A 20,027-nucleotide genomic window follows, 5' to 3' on the forward strand; every position below is an offset into this window, starting at 1 on the left:
GGATGGATGGATGGATGGATATATTGATGGATGATGGATGGATGAATGATGATGAATGAATGGAAGATGGATGGATGGATGGATGGATGGATATATTGATGGATGATGGATGAATGAATGATGATGAATGAATGGAAGATGGATGGATAGATGATGGATGGGTGGATGGATAGTAGGTAAAAGTGGCTGTGGACCCATTACTACCTCTGAGGATATATTAGGGCCACAGTACACATTGGGAGAATTCCTGAAACAATACCACCTTCTCATTCCACTTGGATTCATTTGCTTACACACTAAAAAGATATTCTGTGCCAGCCCCTTTGGTAGGTGCTGCAGACATGAAAAAGTGTCACGAGAGGAGCTGCACAGGCTTTTCTCATTTGGACTGGCCTAAATATTAATTTTACAAATTCATTCATCCATCCATCCATCAGATCTTCATGTGTCCAGCACTGCACTATGCACTAGGGATCAGGGCTGAGTTATCCATCAGGTGCCACAGGCACAGTGACTAGGGTCCTAAAATGAGAAAAAAAAGAATGTTTAGGGTCATGGAAAATTTTCATTTTTTTCCTCACATGAGAAAAAAGAAATGAAATGTTTAAAGCCCATGAAAATCTATTATGGTAGGAGGGGCCAAAAAAGGTAACAGTACCTAAGGTCCACAAGTCACAATGCAGCCCTGCTGGAGATGTCCTGGAGAACAAGGAAGATCAGTCTATCCCTACCCTTCTGGAACATTCAAGCAGGTGGCAGAATCAAGCATCAATCAACGAGCCAGTCTCTCTTAGTCTCACTGGGGTGTATCTTCACCCCTTCGCATTTCCTCTCAGCCCTTGCCTTTGCTGCCAGGTCCCACTTCCTATATTTAAGATCATTCATTCATTCAACAGATATCTACTGTGTCCCTTCTGTGCACCCAGCCTCATGAGAGGGGCTGGAGAGAAAGCTGTGAACAAGACAGACTCACGCAAAGCCTCCAGGCTCCTCAAATCATGATCTGTTCTGATAGTGTCTTCATCTCAGCAACATGACACCCATCTGCTTTGACAAAGCGAGTTCTCACCTATGTATTGAACGTAATGGCATTTCCACCTGCCTGGTGGTTTCCAGCATCCTCTTGTCTCAGCACTCCCCAGGCCTGTGTCCACCTGGTCCTGTGTCCACCTGGTGTCCTAAGGGACAGGTGTCAGAGGAGCCACAAGGACAGGTTACGAGCTGAAGTCTGCTGTGATCAGTAGGGACAGAGACTTAGTCGGCCAGCTCTGGATCACAGCAGGGGGTGAAGGACTAGCCTAAGCCGTGGGGATCTTGAGCGGGCGTGAGGAATAGAACTAGTCAAAAGCAGAGATCACTGGAATCCAGGCGACTTGGATCTGACCTTTGGTTCACTAAACGACTTTGGACAAAACCCGTCCTTCTCTGCACCTGTTTGTTCATCTGCGATCTAAAGGGATTAGACAGCACATGTGCCACCGCGTCTCCCTCCTGGGCACAAGGCAGACAGCAGACGTGGATCCTAGCTCTCCTTCCTGTTGTGGTCAGATGCGCTGCAGGCCCCTCAACATGGAGGTCAGGCAGCCTCGCCAATACACAAGGGTGGGATCCCACACTGACAGCCCCTCACGATCCTTGACCTTGGACTCTGTCGTGCCTCTCAACTCAAACTGCGTGTTAGAATTATCTGAGCAGGTTAAGACAATACTGAATCCCAGGCCTTACCCGAGACCAGTTGAACTGGAATAGGGCCCAGTTGTGGTTTTTTTGTTTGTTTTTTTTTTTTTTTTTGAGGAAGATTAGCCCTGAGCTAACTACTGTCAGTCCTCCTCTTTTTGCTGAGGAAGCCTGGCCCTGAGCTAACGTCCGTGCCCATCTTCCTCTACTTTATATGTGGGACACAAGCCACAGCATGGCTTTTGCCAAGCGGTGGCATGTCCGCACCCGGGATCCGAACTGGTGAACCTCGGGCCGCTGAAAAGCGGAACGTGCACACTTAACCCCTGTGCCACCGGGCCGGCCGCCACTTTTTTTTTTTAAACGATGTTTTTAAAAAGCCCCCTAGGAGATTCTAATGTACAGACCAGGCTGAGAACCACCAATCCAGATTTCAAGCTCAGGAATTCCACGATTTTTGTGAGAAGAAGGGAAAGATAGATGGTAGGACTTACTTAAAAAAGAATCAGAGGAATCGGGTCAAAATAATTGTCTCCTGGAGCTGTATCTATGTGACAGCATCTTCCACGTCCCTCCTCACTCCAGCTACTTTCCATCCTGTGTGCATGTTCTAAGAATTTCCCAGAATCCCTTTCATGGAAGGGAAACAATTCATCCAGGTTTGCTGAGGTGTGATAGACAAATTAGTTTGTGTCCGGCCCTGTGCCCCATCCCCCTCAAGGCATCAAGATTAAGGCTTGTGATTAATGGTTTGCAAGTCAATTAATCAGCCACTGCTTTTGAAACCTCATTTCTCAGGTTACTTCTCTTTGAATACAAGAGCTTTTTGACATCCTCGTACTGTCTCTAGATTCACTTTCCTACTAATTGGAATTCCAGGATATTTCTTCTTCTTGTCAGCTTATTGGTATTACTTGTTTGTGAAATATTTGCAAACAGATTACTACTCACCTATAGTGTGTCAGAGGTAAGCACCAAAACAATGCTTTATGCCTCCAGCTCAAAGGAATGTGCTAATGATAGCTTGCGAAATTCTCTGTCTATGGGAAAGCTGGTTTATCACTTATTGATTTATCTTAACCACACCTACTTGCAACAAGTATTTGAGATGTATTACAAGAAAAACACAGGTACAACAAGGCTCCAAACAATTGATTTATATGTTTCCTTAGAAAATGCTTTTTTAAAGTCAGGCTCATGAGCAAGGGGTGGGAAGGAGGAAATTGGCTCCCTTAGTGGGAGAAGATGGTACAGTCAAGCAGGGGCTCTGGGGTCACACACGGGGGGTTCCAAGCCCATTCCGTCCACATATGAACAATGGTGCTCTGGTTGTCTGCTTACCTTCTTGTTTAGGGCAAGAGAGGCTACAAGAACAGACACAAAAACATGTAAAGGCTCAAACTCAATAGAAGTCTGTTTCTCAGTCAACACCAGTTCAGGACGGTGTTTCCGGGCACCCGGCTGCTCCAGGTGGTGACTCAGGGACCCACGCTCCTTCCCCACGGGGCTCTCCCTCCCTTGGGTCTTGCTGTTGTCCGTGTTCAGGTTCATAGAAGAAAGAGAGGCACAGCTCTTCTCTTCACTCTCACCCCAGCCCAGCCCAGCCCAGCCCTGGCAAACATCACCTCTGCCCACATTCCATAGGAGAGATGTCAGTCTCGTGGCCTCACCTCCGGGCAAGAAGGCTGAGAGGAGGAGCGTAGCATCTGTCGGCATAGCACAGCATCGTAACCTTCCTATGTTCTTATTTATCATTAATGAGAGGATATGGGTGATGAACCCAATACCAGGCACATGATAAGAGCTCCATAAATAGTCTTTGCTATGTTTTTTTCACAATAGTGACAGTAACTGTCTGGTTCACTTGCAGTTTCAGGCCACAGTCGAGGAAGGAGCTGTGGGAGTTATAGTCAACTTGACGGTGGAAGACAAGGATGACCCCACCACAGGCGCGTGGAGGGCTGCCTACACCATCATCAACGGGAACCCAGGGCAGAGCTTCGAAATCCACACCAACCCTCAAACCAACGAGGGGATGCTTTCCGTCGTCAAAGTAAGGGCGCTTCCAAAATTGGGCTCATGCCTCACGGCGTGGGGATGGTCAAAGACAAGTCAGCCCTAGCCCCTCCCTCCGGGAACTAAAAAAGCAAAGGCTCACGGCTTAAGGGTGCACTCGTATCCTCACAGCCACAAAACCAACCTGTTTTACAGCTTCCAGGAAACTCAAATTTGTGTGCAACATTAAAAAAACCAACCTTAATTTTTAAATGAGATTCTCCATCCATTTGATAATGAATTATCGCAGATATGCAAAAATTGGATATGTAGAGGGTTTTTTTAAGACCTATGCTCAAAATGTGAATTATTACATTTCTTCTTAATCTTTCTTAGCAGAGTTCCCATTATTTTCTTAAAAATAGGAGATAATTACACGGGAGAACTCTCGGTGGGAAACCTCCCGTGAGCATTGCTGACCAGCACGCTGGCCTCTCTCTGGCTGCGGTGGAACAAGGAGGAAGTGTGACAATGGACACACAGCCCCCGGCTCATGCGAGTGCTGCAGAAATGCTGGGTGGGAGCAAGCATGGGGGCAGCAGAACATGCGATGCCCATGGTCTTGGTATCCCTTCCAGAAGGGACCTGCACACACTTCCACTCTTTCTGGGAAGCACTGGGGAGAGCTCTGCCAGACCAGGACATTTACTGGAACACAGTGTCTTTTCTGGTGGATGAAGCTGTGTGCCTCAAAAGCAGGGAGCAGTCGTATTTACAGTAATCGTGGCAGGGGACGAAGCAGGAACATTGCTTCCTGCTCCCTGTATGTCCTTGGCCAAGGCACCTAACGATGTTCTCTGTGCCTCAGTTTCCTCATCTGTAAAATGAGGATGGTAATGCAGCCCACCCCTTGGGGCTGTTGTGAGAATTCGTGAGCTGATACATAGAATGTTCAGAACAGAGACTGCTGCTTAGAGCCTGTGTGCTTCCTGTGGCTACTGTGACAAGTGACCACAAACTTAGTGGCTTAAAACAACACACATTTATTGTCTTACAGTTCTGGAGGGCAGAAATCCAAAATCAGTTTCACAGGGTTGAAGTCGGCAGGGCCAGTTCCTTCTGGGGGCCCTAGGGGAGAAGTGATTTCCCCGTCTTTTCCAGCTTCTGGGGGCCGCCTGCGCTCCTTGGCTCATCGCCCCTCCTGTATCTTCAAAGCCAGCAGTGTGGCATCTTCATCTCTCTCTCTGACTCTGCTTCCATTGTCACATCTCCTTCTTCCTTTTACTTTCCTGCCTCCCTCTTTTAAGGCCCTCCGTGATTCCATGGGGCCCACCTGGATAACCCAAGACCCTCTCCCCATCTTCAGTCCTTAGCTTAGTCACAGCTGCAAGGTCCCTTTTGCCGTGCCAGGTCACATATTCGCAGGTTCTGGGGATCAGAATGTGGACGTGTTGGGGGTCATTATTCGGCCTAGTGCGGGGCCATATAAACAACCACACTAACAAACTCCCACAACGTCCCTGGGGGCAGGATTCAGAGCCACCGAGAATGGCAGGTCTCAGAGATGCTTCCGGCTTGCTCCAGAGGATGAGGGGGCTGGGCTTCTCCCAAGCACTGCCCTTTTCAGTCCCTCATCCCAACTGGACCTCACATGTCCGGCTGAGAAGAGCAGCCTCTGGGTCTTCCCAATTCGTCATCCCTAATAACGCAGGCAACGGCAGAGCCGTTAGGAGACCCTGACACTGCCCTCCTGTGTCCACCCCTGCAGCTTCGAAGTCGTAAAAGTCGTAAAATAAGGCCGCCACTGGCTGTCCTCTGCGGCTAGCCCTGTCTCTATAAAAAGCCATGTGGCAGTTTTCCAAATCTGCAGCTGGAAAGCAAAGCTTGGGTCAATATTCACCCCCATCATAAATCCTGCAGAGCACGGTTCCCCCCACCGGCCTGTGTTTCTATGGCTTGAGGAGAATAAAATACAAGCAAAACTAGACTCGAGAAGGGGCCTGCTCCTCTCCCCACGTTCCCACCTTGGCCCACAGGGCTGCGAGTCTGAAATATCGGTACATAGAAGAGTCACCTGGAACGCTGGCTAAAGTGCCGGTTCCTGGACCCGCCACACAGGAGGGAGGGTGGCTCAGCACAGGAGGGAGGCGGAGGTGCCCAGCGATGCTGGGGTTCAAGAGCACAGCCTTGGACCAGGAGTTTCCAGCTGCAAGTTCCTGGGGAGGAGTTACCCACAGGGGCTCTCCCCGGGCTTCAGTTTTACTAGTGAGCCGACTTCCTTTGCTTCAGAATTGAGATGGAGACCCCCCTCCCTTTGGCTGCCCGCCACGTGAATCCCCAGGAAGGGCCTTGAGCTCTCCCAGCTTCTCGGCACACCCGAGTCGAAGTCCCAGGATGGCCTTTGAGAGGCAAGCCTGGCATCGCTCCCCACTCGCTCCGCTTCACCATCAACCCAGGGCATCGGTTAGAAACGCTTTCAGCTGAAAGTAACAGAAGGCCAGGCTGACAGTCATAATAAGAGAATTTAATGATCTCCGTAACTAGAAAAAGGTGAGCCAGGCTGAGATTGGCTGGCAGCCCAAGGTATCAACACCGGCATCACAGATGCTGCTGGCTTTTTCCTCATGGACATAAAATGCCTGCCAAAGCTCCAGGCATCAAGTCTTCCCTCTGCTGGGTTCTAAGGCAGAAAGCAAGGGGCCAGTCAAGGGAGAGAGAAAGAGTGTGTGCTCTCGTGTGCCCCTCTCCTCTCACCAGGGAGGGAAATCTCTTTTCCACGGGTCCCCCAGATAATTTCCCATGATCTATCACTGGCCAGATGACACATGTCCACCCGCAGCTGCAAGGAAGACTAGAAAGTCTGAATCTGGCCCCTGGGGCCACTGAGGGAAGAGGTGGGCAAAGGAGAAGGGAGGTGGGCACGGCCATGGCGCACGTAGTTCTGCCCTAACGGGTTGGCCGTGGACGTACTGACGCACCCGCAGAATCTCAGGATTGTGTGGTTCCGGGAGTCCCGCCTCCCTGCAGGACCGAATCCTAACGGTTCTGGCCAATGAGCACCCGTTTCCTCTGTAAAACCCTGGGGTCAGGAAGGTCCCTGGCTGCTTTGTGAATCTATTCCAAAACAGTCCAAGAGGTACTCTTTGACCTGAATATAGTCCACAGGGCATTTTAAGTCAGTTTTCTCTTCTGTCCTCAGAGGAGAAGGTGGCAGTGACAAAACAGGCATCCTTGATCCCCAAACCCGTCATGGGCTTAAAAATCACTGCTGGATCACTTCCAAACCCTCCCTCTTCCAGACAACAGACCCCAGGTCCTTTACTCGCCCCAGGTGGCCCGGCTTTTCCAGCCTTTGCATCCTCCAGGACAGCGGTCCACACCCTCCCCTGACACTTGATGAAATATTAATTGAATTGAAGCTCTGTAACTTTATCGGAAGTGTTTTCAATTTCCTTCCATCCCTGACACAGAGATGCTGCACCAGACAAATCCCATTAATAAGGTCAGATGCCCGAGACGACGGAGGGCTTCTTAATCCAACACGACCCGGGGCAGGCCTCGGAAGGGACTGGGAGAGGAGCCTCGTGTTTCCCCAGCTCCAGGGGGCCCCGCCGGGGCATCGTGCAACTGGAATTATTCCAGCCAGCACTGTGCAAATGGAACTAAACTCGGGAGAACCTCTCTCCGGAAAAGGCCAGCCTCGTGCTGTGGGGCTCACTCTCTCTCCGCTCCCGTCTCCGTGGCGTTGCTCACATCTCGAGTCCTAGGAAGCCAGTATTCCGCTCAGGGAGTGTCAGCCCCTTGGACCACACCTGACAATCCAGGCAGGAGGGCAGCGACTCTCCCCGCTGTTTCAATCCCACGTTCTTCCTCACCGTCTTAACAGCTTCTCGCTCTTATATCAGACTCTAGACCAGTCTCTGTGTGAAACCTTCAACAAGCACCTCTCCCCTAAGCTTTGCAACAATCCTTTGTGCTAGGACTTCATTGATGACAAAGCAGAGACCCCAGGAGGCACACGCAGGGAGGTGCCTGTGGTCCAGTAGTTATTAAGCATCAGGCCAGGACTTGACTCCCTTCCCTCAGTATTCGGCAGAAAAGATGGCACTTTCACCTACTAAACCGCGTTGCTCCCCCGTATGAATAAAGCAGCCCGAGGTCGGGCAGAGGACTGGATCCCAGTCAGCATCACGTGTAGAAACAGCACCTGGTATGAAAAGCAGCTTATTGTTATCAGTTCAGACTTTCTCATCAGACTCTCTGGGTCAAAGCTCGGCTCCGTGCCACTTGTTAGCTGTGTGGCTTTGGCTGAGTTACTTAACCTCTCTGAGACTGTTTCCTCATCTGTAAAATGGGAATAAAAACACCTTCTATTATGAAGGTAAGGTGAGGATTAGTGAGATGACGCACACAAGGCACTCCTAGCACATGGTAGGGTACACAACAAGAGATAGATAATGTCATGGAAAATAATAAAGGATTGTGATGAAGATCAAATATGTATTGCAAGGCACATGCGTGTGGGGGTCGAGGGAGCTGTGGACACCCCACTGTTATGAGTGGAATTATGCCCCCACAAAAAAAGATGTTATGAAGTCCTAGCCCCCAGAACCTGTCGCTGTGGCCTTATTTGGAAATAGAGTGATCGCCAATCTAACTGGTTAGGATGAGGTGCTAGCGGAGTAGGGTGCGCCCCTCATCCGACATGACTGTTCTTATAAGAAGTGGGTCTGTCCTGAAGACAGACCACAGGGAGGAGGCCATGTGACGGTGGAGGCAGAGACTGGAGTGATGCAGCTGCGAGCCCTGAAGTTAGGGAGAGGCAGGGGAGTTTCTCTAGCGGTTTGAGAGGGTGCGCTGGCCCCCTGATTTTGCAGTTCCCATCTCCGGGGCTGTGAGGTGATTCGTTCCTGTTGTATTGAGCCACGTCTGCTGTGTTCCAGCCACCCCAGGAAACTAACGCACCCACCCAGGTTCCCTTTACCAGGTTGGAGCACCCTCCCCAAAGCTTCCAGTGCTGGTGGGCAACTGCTCCCAGCCTCGCTCTTCCCGGCAGAATGGCCCTCACCAGAATGGGAGCCCCCTGGCCAGGGAGGTTAGGCCCGGCTCCCGGAGAGAGCCTGCAGTCTGGGCCTGACTGCAGGGGAGTGCGAAGGGCCAGTCCGCTTGCCTTGAGATGAGACTAACTCTGTGATGTGGTTAAAGCTCCAGAGCCCCCCACAGCATCGGGCTGGATCTGGGCTCCCGCAGAGAGCACCTCCTGCTCCCTATTCCCTCTCTTCTGAGAATGCACCCCCGTAAGTCACAGGTACCAAAACCCTGCCTCAGGCTCTGCTTCCAGACTCTGCTAGAGTCTCGGGGATCCCAGCTAGAGATATGTCGTACACACACACACACACAGCCCTACCATAGGCATACACACACATCTAACATAAATATGCACACGCATGCATCTAACACATAAATTCATACATCTAACATAAGTACACACATATACACATTTAATACAAACACACACATATTCTTATCTAACGTAAATGTACATACATACCTATCCAACATATAAAGACACACATTTTTAGCAACACTATTTAAAGGCTGTGTCTGAAAAGGTCAGATTCCCTTCCCTGCAGGATCTCCGACTTCTCTGTGCCCCGATCTGCTCCACTCCATCCGGCTGTACATAGCTCAGCCCTCCTGCTGACAACGCTGGCCTCAAACCCTGGCCCAAATTCTGCTGTGTGTTAAGAGCCCTACAGAGCTACAAACTCAAGAAAACCTACCCCCTTGGCGTTTCCATCGTGGTAGAAAATTCAATTTGGGCTAGATTTGGGATTGCACATTATCAGCGTGTTTAATTCATTTTGCTTCCAGATAGATGTTGTATTCCTGGGAGCTGGTACAGAAGGGACCCTCAGGCTTGCCCAGCCCGGTCTGCCGGGTGCTGGCGTGGGGAGGAGAAGGTTCCAGGGAGACCGGGGGTTTCTGTGTCGGTCCTGCTCAGAGTGCCGACCCGCAGGGTTGTCCCCACCCAGCAAGCCAAAGGCCCTTTCCAGACCCTAACTGGGATGAATAACTGTGTTTTCCAAGTGTGGCAGCTCCCTGGCCCCTGTTTGAAACTTACTTTACTGAGGTTGCATATTTTAGGCATCTTCAGGATGGACAGAGATCTGTTATTAGAAAGGAGGATGGAGTGGTAAATTATTCTTGTGTTACAGGCATGGAAACAGAATATAATTGGATAGCTACTAGGCACCAATAGCTTTGCATCTGTTAGCTCTTAAAAGCCTAATACTAACCCAGCTGGGAGCTGTTCCAGGTGACGAGAGGATCCTGTCTTAATCAGGAAGCACTTCCGAGTCAGCAGTTCCTGTGTGTGTGTGTGTGTGTGTGTGTGTGTGTGTGTGTGTGTGTGTGTGCGTGCACTTGCACACGTGTGGAGTGTGCTGTATGCGTGTTAGCTGTAATTGTGATGACAGATGATGTAATTTGCCTGCGCTCATCCCAACTCCACCTGCTGGGTTCCGGATTCTCTCCCTTGCACCTGCAGGGCTGGGCTCTCTCCCCAGTTTCGCCGTTCTCATCTCTGCCCGCGTTGTCCCATGTCCCTTGCAACCTGTACTGACATTTGCGCGCTTCTAGTTGAGGGTCAATCAACTCTCTTTACTCCCTTTAGTCTTGTCCCTCCAGCAAGAATATCCATTATGTCATGGGTCTTATGAGTTGGCTATTCATTTCCCCAGTAAACATCAGGAAAATAACTTGAAATAAAATGTACCCCATGTCACCTACATGTTTCCCCATGCACCCTCAGTGACAGGTAATGTCACTCCCGCTGCATCTCATGGTTTGGAAAGAGAATGGCCAAGTAAATGTCACCCATGTCATTCTATGATGGGCAGGCCCACCGTATTAATAATGTCTATCGTGAGGTTTCCCTGATGTGATCTGATTTAGTCTACACAGCAGCCAGGGGAGGTAGGGACTACCCCCTTTGCAAAATCACTGAGAGTGGGCCTCACTGGGGCTGCTCATTGGCCCTGGGGGTGGAACGATCCACTGTTGTGTTGGGCTGTGCCAGGCATGGCCATGTCTGTGGTCTCACCGCCCTGCCCAGTATATGGCCACAGAGCCCCCAAGTCCTGGTGACAATTGAAACACCCCACACATTTTCAAATGTCCTCAGGTGGGAGGGGCCCAGTGGCTTAACCCCGTGTGTCTAGGCCTCTCAAATCCTTTTCCCTACGTCACACCCTACAGGAAAATGCACACCTGTGCCAGGGGAGCCTCTGCTGTAAGTGCTATAGGGACCCCAGCCCTTAGACCTCGTGGCAAGTGAGTGGGAAATATTAAAAATCGAGCCTTGGTTTGCCTTTTCCTTTCCATCTCCCATGGTAACAGAGGCAGGGACACCATCAGGCTGACGAAGCCAGGCTGCAGGGCCCCTCATGCACCCGAGCCCCCAAGATTGTCACAGTTGTGTCATTATAGGTCCCAGGTGGGAAGCCTGCTAATGTCGGCGATGCCAGTGAGCCCCCAAGGAGATCTCAGAAGGGAGGCAGGGACCCGGTTCTGAGGCTCATGTTATGTGTTGTAATTTATGTCTCAACATAAAAAAAAATTCATGCCTTCCATACCTAATTGTGTATCTGTATGTTTCATATTCTTTTTCTTTAAGAGGACCCCAAATTGCATAAAGCTTAGCCCACAAAACCTAGATCCATCCCCGAACATCCCCCTCGGCTCACGGGAAGTCAGGGGCTTTTGTGCAAAAGCGTCTGCCTCCTGTGATGGGGATGCATGCTGAGGCCCTCTCTCTGCTTTCCAGCCTCTGGACTACGAGATTTCCGCCTTTCACACCCTGCTGATCAAAGTGGAAAACGAGGACCCGCTGGTACCCGATGTCTCCTACGGCCCCAGCTCCACGGCCACCGTCCACATCACCGTCCTGGATGTCAACGAGGGTCCAGTTTTCTACCCGGACCCCATGATGGTGACCAAGCGGGAGAACATCTCTGTGGGCAGCGTGCTGTTGACGGTGAATGCCACGGACCCGGATTCCCTGCAGCATCAAACCATCAGGTGGGTGAGCGGCTCCCTAACCGGAGACGGGAGGCAGGCAGGTGTTGGTCTGCTTTGCTGGTTGTCAGGAGCAAACTACCGTTTAATTAAAGTTGTTAACAGTCTTCGTGTGTGGGAGAGACATGTCATAATGAAGAGTTGGTGGCTGATGGCACCAGGAGATTGGGCTCAGGGGGCCACTGCCCCCGCACCTGACTCCCAGCGGCAGACCAGCTTGGGAGGAAAGTGGCTTCAGAGCTGTGTTCCCAAATGACCAGAAGCGTCTGCCAGCACCAAGCACAGTCCCCTAAGGGAGAGAGAAAGGAGCCACTATAGATGGCCCCTTGCATCTCAGACACTTGACCTGCTTTATTGTTACCACAACTTCATGAGAAAGGTGTTGGCTAACTCCACGTACATACAGATGAGGGTATTACAGAGTCAGAGAGGTTCAGTAACTTGCTCAAGGCTGCCCAGCCTAGCAGCAGAGGAATCACATGGAAGCAGGGCAATCTGCAGAGTTCCTGCTCTCTGCTGGGAGCCATGGGCTCTGAACTGTCGGAGAGGGAGGAGCAGGTGTGGCCTGGCGCTCAGAAATGGACTGTCCGGGTTGGGTTTTCCACTGATGAATATCAGGCCAAAAAAAAGGTCTTCAAAAATTTCTGTCTGTAAGCTCTGTCCATTGCTTAGAAGGAAGGTATTTTCATAATGAGACTTAATTAAATGGTCATTACCCACAGTGCTGGTGAAGACAAGATGCCCTCGTTGGTACATTGTTTCACTAGAAACTTAAATCAGCATGCAGGGCCAAATGCACACTTGCCTCTGCAAAGAAAGTTATTAATCTCTCTCTTCCACAATCTAACCCTCTTCTCATATGAGGTACGGACAATCAAGCATTAGACACTCTTCTAATAAACATGTGTCTCATTGTCCTGATCTGAAACACCTGAAAATATGTCTCAGTCTTCACATCAGCCACTTCACTGCGGCGCAAGCCAGCAGACGAGCATTAGAAGCTATTTTCCAGTCCCAAAAGGGGATTCAGTTTTACAACAAAACTTTCTGAAATGCCAGATGAACTAGATAAAGGTACGAAATAACACCAAATCCTCTAATAATGTGACTCTGAAATAGCCGTTCTTTTTGTTCCTTTTCTCCTTTTCCCCCCCTTTTCCTGCATGGTATCTGGCAAAGGAAATACGCAATTTAAACCTCAAAGAGAAAGCTTTCCTTAAGTACTTAGATGGGGAAAGCTGTAGCTTAACAGACTGTAAGATAGTTGTACCAATTTAGGACATCCGTAGGGGAGCTTAACTGTCATTTTGTGCTTCTACAATAGGAGGTGGAAAAGGCGACTGCTGGGTGGGAAGAAAATGAGTTCAAATGGGTTGATATTGCTAACCTGGAACTCTGCCATTGCTGGGGAGCTTGGGATGCTGTCAGGCACGAAAGTGTCACTGTGAGCGGGAGGGGCAGATGCGATGTCCTGGAGTAGCCTGTCTTCTAAGGTGGGACAGACCTTGGGAGAGGTGGGTCTGTCAGGGTTTTTTATTTAAGAACAGCTCTGGCTGACTTAGACAAAAGGGGGAATTTGCTGGAAGATTCTGTGGATAGTTTATAGAACTGAAGAATATGTTTAGAAGCAGGCCCGAGACAGCACAGGAACTAGGGTGTTGTTGAGTCTCTAGGCAATGGGAACTGACAGGCTGGCACTTCAGGATCTCACATGGAAAATGAACTACCCCAACTACTTTCCATTCGGCGTCCCTCAGCCGTCGGGTCCCATGTCCAGGGGCGAGTCTGCTTTGCCTGAGCTGGAGTCACGAGCCCTCCCAGCTCAGGGCACTTGAGGGTCAACAGAGATGATGTTCTCAGACTTGGCCGCCCACCACGGCGGGCAGGTGATCGAGGACAGAAATTCCATCTGGCAAATGGACTGCGGGGCTTGGAGTACAGTAACAGGCCACACAAAGCAGTCTCAGCAAACTGAGGAGGGGACGGGATTCTTCCAGCCTGGAGAGGGAGGGGGTAGCTGGTGACAGCCAAGACATTGAGGGACGTCAAGGCCAGGATTTGAGCCACAGACAACAGAGACTCAGTTACTGGAACTGGGTGCAAGGGTTCCCCATTTGATCGTGGGCGGGTTGTCAGTGGTGCCCATTGTGTGAGAAAAGGAGGTCAGAGAAAGCGGTTTGTAAAGCACTAGAGGTGAGATTTGTGGGGGAAAGCTGGGATTTAAAAAGCTCTAAGGAGCTTCATGATTCTGCAGCTGGTCATCACAGGTGTGACCTTCAGTCACGAGCTGCCGGCACCCACATCAGAGTGACTTATGCTGAGAATGCATGTCTTGACTCAGGTAATTGAACAATCCATGGGGACTAGGGCAGCCAGCCTGAGAATTCAGGTGCTCAGAATCTAGTCTTTCTCCTCCTCTTGGCTCTGCTCCCCCCGCGTTGGCTTCATCCTCAGCCATATCTGTATAGCTGGAGAGGGACATGGCCACAAGCACCGCCAGTCCTCGGTCCCATCAGCAGAGAGAGATCTTTCCCATCAGTAGCACTAGCACAAGGGCCACGTTCGAGTCTCACTGAGCCACCCATCTCTGAGCCAAACAGAATGGCAGGAGGATGAATGTGCCCCTGGGTGACTGGCACATGAGCCCTCTGTGGACCCGAGTCCCGTCATGATGGCCTGGAATGGTGGTTTCCCAAAGAAATGCAGGAGGCTCTTCCCAGGAGATGGGAATGGAGGCTGCATCATCAGGGACCATGCAGAGCCACTGTGACCAAGTTCAACTTTGTGAACCCCCTCAGAAAATACAGCTGAATGTGTCTCTGTGGCTGATGTGCCTAAGAGTTCCAGCATTCACAGTTTGGTCTGGCTGAGTAGTGTTGGCACTAATCCCTCTTCCAGCCTTGAGGCAAAGTAAGTGCAGGGGTGTGTATGTGTGTGTGTGTGAGTGAGACACACATTTCTCTCTCTGGCCTGACTCAGACACGTTTCTTCCTGCTGGGATCCAGAGTCGCCCAGGAGTGACCACTTCCCAGCCCGGCACTGACAGGCCCTCCCTTCCCCCTTCCTCTCCTGGCGCTGGTTCTGAGCTCATCAAAGGCAGGGATAACCTCACTGACAGGTTGAGCTGTTGTCACAGGAGCTCTTCCGGGAGAAAAGGCTCATTAATTATGTGCAGCCTTTGATCCTGCAAGCTGAGAAGCCTTCTCCCCGAGGGGCTGTGTGTGCAGAGGGTGAGTAGGGCGGTGGTGGGAAGGAAACAGGCTGGGACACGGTTTTCTAATCATCTGCACTTGGCTCCCCGGAATTCTCAGAAGGACACAATGACCTTGTGAGTGGTGTTGTTCTTGTTGTCTTAATGATTCTTCGAGGAGCAGGCATCGGAAGAGGGAGGAATTTACACCAAGAACTCTTACTTTCATCTCGAGGAGAGCTCTGAGTTTAGCTGACAAAGGCACACGCAGAAAGATGCCGTCCCAGCCATCTGCCCCGAACGGTCATGATTCCCGGCAATAGCACTGCCTTGGGCTCTGCAGTCATGCAGGTTACTGTGGGTTATTGTCCCTGTCTCTGTGTGTGTGCGTGACTCTTTGTGTGTCCACCTGTCTTTTTCTCTGTGTCCCTCTCTGTTTGTGCCTATTTCTCTCGGGATCTCCTTTGCTCTGTCCGTTTCTTCCTTGTCTCCCTCTGCCCCTTCCGCCTCCCCACTCTGTCTCTCTGTGCACCTTCCCCTCTCTCTATGTCCATCTTTCTGTCTGGCTCATCCATCTGTTCTCCCCTGTCTGACTCTCTGTTCCTCTCTCCCTCTCTCCTTCCCTCCTCACATTCCTTTTCACTCCTCTCTTCTCTTTCCTCCTCCTTCTTCTTTCTCTTTCTCTCTATCTCTGTCTGTCTCTGTCTCTCCCCATCTCCCACCATCTCTATCTCTATCAATATTTCATTTCAAGCTTCCCTGTGACTCAGCTCCAGGAACCCCATTTCGTCTCAAATGACTAACCAGGAACTCAAGGCTTTTTAGCCCAGAGGGAGATGCTCCACTTGACCAGGATCCTGACAGCCGGGTTCAGGTCCTGGCCCGACCTTCACAGGCATTTTGGCCTCCTCCCTGAGCGTGGGCTCCTTTCCTTGTCAGAACAGGAAACCTCCCCCACTACAGACCCCCACAAAACTTAGGAACTCACTTCTAACTAATTCCTGGTCCTGTCTTCGATGATGAAAAGCACATCTCAAGCACAGCCATTTCACTGCCGGCCACTGCCAGACACCCTTTTATCTCACCGGGGACCGTTAAATCAGCGGAAGGCGCCTTGATCTCCCAGAAGCCTGTAACTCTAAAGACAGGAGGCGTCCAGGCAACAGGGTGAATATCCTCACTAAAAAGCCTGCATTAAAACTTGTTAAAAAGCCCATCGCATTGTGCTCTTAGCCAAATCAAAACGGACAGCTGCAAGCTAGTGGCAGATGAAATTCTTCTTTTTAACGACTTGTATCTTCTTATCCTTATTATATAGTTAAGACAGTTCATGGAGGAAACTTTTGAGAAGGCAGTTAAGAATAAAGAAGATAATAAAAAATCTGTAATCATTCCACCCAAGGAAATCCCTTTTTAACAACGTGGGTATGTCTCCTTCAATCGCCTGTGAATACTTCCCTTTCTTTTTTTGAGGAAGATTAGCCCTGAGCTAACTGCCACCAATACTCCTCTCTTTGCTGAGGAAGACTGGCCCTGAGCTAACATCTGTGCCCATCTTCCTCTACTTTATATGTGGGACACCTAACCACAGCATGGTTTAACAAGCGGTGCCATGTCCGCACCCGGGATCCGAACCGGCAAACCCCGGGCTGCTGAGGCAAAACATGCGCACTTTGCTGCGCCACCGGGCCGGCCTCGGTACTTCCCTTTCTTATTATCAAAATTGGCCCGCATCACCCGCCCTATTTTGGAACCTGCCATTTTTACTTCCCAGTATATATGGAGAACAGCTTTCCAGGTCAAGAAATAGCCATTATTTTTAATCACTGGATAATATTCTATTATTCTATTACATGGATATACTCATTTATTTATTCATTCCCTTGTTGATAGATATTTACAATGTTTCCAATAGTACGCAATTACTTTTTTAAAAGGTCAGTGGACATGCTTGTAGCTAAATTATTTAATGCATTGTTGATTTTTTAAAGAATTTTCTGAAAATTCTTTGCTTGAGCAAAAGTATTGATACTGTTAATGCTTTTTGTCTTACGAAGAATTCTTTGGTTTTTATACCTTAGCAACCAAATGTGTATTTTTCCCTTAAGGTTTGAATTGATGTCATGGTTAGGAAGTTTCTCTGCTCCAAGGTCGTGTGAATATTGACATCTTCTAAAACAGAGCTGGTTCCCACAACACACAATGACAATAAAACTCGCTTCGGCCTTCAGAGTAGAGCTTGCCTCCACACACATAAGACAGACAGGAAGCAGGCATTTTTCCATGACATTTTAGTGTCTCTAATGAGGAGCAGGCTCATGTATCTGAACTTGTCAGCTAATTATTGTCAGACAGAGCAGCTTAGTGATAATTATACTAAAATGGAAATGACTGCATTTGCCCAATCTTCTCCAACAGTGAAGTGAATAACAGGGACTAACCCTTGCCCCTGATCTCTTGATTTGGTTACTTTGAGAAGGCAATCGGCCGCTCAATCATTTTGAACAGACCGAGAGGACTTATTTCATTCTCTTAACAATCAGGGGATTTCTGTTGAGGCAACCTAGTAGCGATTCCTACTCGGATCGTTTTTCAGACAGAACGCATCTTGTCCAAGGTCTGTAGTAAACAACTTTGCAGCACAGGCTTCTGCCTACACATTGAGTATATACGATATGTGTGCAGGAAAAATATTGTCCCTGCTCATGTAAAATTACCTATCACTGCTCAGCATTTTTTGGAAAGGACCATTCTTCCAGGGAGCTCTGCCAGTGTGTGTGGAGCAGCACTGTATCTGTGAGGAGTGAGTTTGGCTGTATATAAGAGGAAAATTCAAATGACAGTGGCTCAGAGAAGACAGAAGTCTATGTTTTTTCTCACATAAAATAAGTCTAGAGTAGGCTTGGCAGTCCAGAGCTTGTATGGCAGTTCCACGAGCTGCCGGGGGCCCAGGTTCCTTCCTGCTCACCATTCGACCACATCTAGACTGGTGCTCTCTTCCTCATGGACCGTTATGGTTGCTGGTGCTCCAACCTTCATATCAACAGTCCAGACAGTAGGATGGAGAAAGGGGAAAAAGAAAGATGTCTCCTGTCTTTTAAGGAGACTTCCTGGAAGGAATATCCTGGGAGGATATTGTGAAGTAACTGGAAGTTTCTACCATGGGCACCTTTGGGGTTTGAACCATTCTGTGAAATAAACTATAGGGTAAATGTTTAAAAAATGAAAACATGCCATGATATTAGATTTTTACACAATCAAAATAATAGATAATTGTGTTACTAAGGACAACTGCTTGAAAAAAGCCCAAGGATTATAGTTACCCATTCATTCCTTTACTGAATTCATTTCATGGTATTTATTTAGAGCCTGCATGGGCCTGACATTGCTAGGTGCTGTGTGTTCACTCCTGAAAGAAACGGTCTCTGCCTACAGCCTCCGGGGAGCTTACAATCACAACAGCAAGAGCGTTTGCTGCAAAGGATGATGCCCCCAGGAAAGAAGGAAGAGGCAGGGAGGAAGGGAAAGGAAGGAAGAAAACAAATTGCTTCCTTGGGAAAGAAGAACTAGTGGTTCCCAGCTGGGGAGAAAGAGCCAAGCAACAGAAATGGTTTATTTCCAAGCATCGTTATAGTCTCATTTGTCAACAGGTTCCTGAATTCCCCAGAAACCCCGCTGCCCCATACCTTTGTGCTGGTCTGTGCCTCCTGCGAGCTGGGTGCCAGACCAAGGTAGGCAAAGATTTCCACAGTTCCCTGGAAACACGTATTTTGAGAGTGATGACAGTACTATTGCTAGTACTATAACTAAATTGCCTAACATTTTTACATAAAAGTTTACGAAAGGGCTGGGCTGGTGGCATAGTGGTTAAGTTCGTGCACTCCGCTTCGGTGGCTCCTGGTTCCTGGGTTCAGATCCCAGGCACGGACCTACACACCATTTGTCAACCCACACAGTGGCAGAGTCCAACATACAAAATAGAGGAAGACTGGCACAGATGTTAGCTCAGGGCTAATCTTCCTCACCAAAAAAAAAAAAAATTCTACCAAAAACTCTGTCACCCAAGTCTTATTTAATTCTCACAACCACCCTGCAAATGAGAAATTGTGTCTCCCTCTTTGCTGAGGAGGAAAGCATAACCTCCCTGAGCTTCAGTTTATGGAAGGAGAACATGGGAGTGAGGTGTGCGGTGGCTGTGATGAGAACTTCTGGTGCTGCATTCCCCACCACTGCGCCCGCCCCCTACATCCTTCTAATGTTGGTTTAGGCACTACCTCCACAGGGAGCCTTCCCCGCCCTTCACGCTACACTCCCGGGCTTTCTCGACAGCTAACATAACCCCCATCACCCTTTACTGTTATTCGTGACTTAATTGTTCATCTTCCTCCTAGATTTCAGGCTCTGTGGGTAACACTCATGTTTATCTCCTTCCCTCAGAAAGCACCAGGGCCTCATCAGTACCATTTAGTTAGTTAAGCACTTTAGATCCAGCACCAAGACTTTCAAACTTTCCGGGGGCCTAAAAACGTCAGGGACCTGTACATATAACCTATTGTCTCTGAAATTTGAAAACAGCAAAATTGGAATTAATAAATACTGAGTGTCCCTAGCACTGGGATAACTTTAGCAGGTTAAATTTAATATTGGCAAAAATGTCTTTACATTTGCAACACGTTTGTAGATCTCACCTTGCAGGAATGTCTGAGTAGGCACTGGAGAAATCATAAGGAATTATTAATAGAATATTCCTGGTAGCCAAATAACTCCATAAACAAAAGTATAAAAGTCATTTCAGAAATTTTCCAGGAAAAAAATGTATTTGCAAGGTGGACATATTTCAGTATGTTTGCTATGACTTGAGAAGAGGCCACCATAGACAGAGAAAATTCTTAGAGGCTCGAAGGTCTTCAGACAGCCCGAGCCCAGCGCTGGGCCTGGCATATGGAAGTGCTCAGTAAATAGATGGATTAATGCCCGCTGGTGGTGGGTTGTCTGTGTGCAAGTGTGCTTGTGCATAAGCAGACATAGTTCATTGTTGTTACTATTATTTTCATCTTCAAACATTGACGAGTGTCTACCAGCCGTG

The 20,027-nt window shown here is 49.1% G+C and overlaps 1 protein-coding gene across 1 annotated transcript in view; it reads left to right on the forward strand.

The window, feature by feature from the left end:
* The window catches only part of CDH13 (cadherin 13), a 985,922-nt gene that overhangs the window by 884,640 nt on the left and 81,255 nt on the right, over window positions 1–20,027 (forward strand). Inside the window, exons 9-10 of the mRNA XM_046683164.1 lie at window positions 3,548–3,730; window positions 11,501–11,754. Of these exons, the coding sequence (XP_046539120.1) occupies window positions 3,548–3,730; window positions 11,501–11,754 (437 nt within the window). The remainder of the gene's footprint in view (window positions 1–3,547; window positions 3,731–11,500; window positions 11,755–20,027) is intronic.

The sequence above is a fragment of the Equus quagga genome, chromosome 13 (assembly GCF_021613505.1).
Source record: "Equus quagga isolate Etosha38 chromosome 13, UCLA_HA_Equagga_1.0, whole genome shotgun sequence".
Taxonomy (NCBI): Eukaryota; Metazoa; Chordata; class Mammalia; order Perissodactyla; family Equidae; genus Equus; species Equus quagga.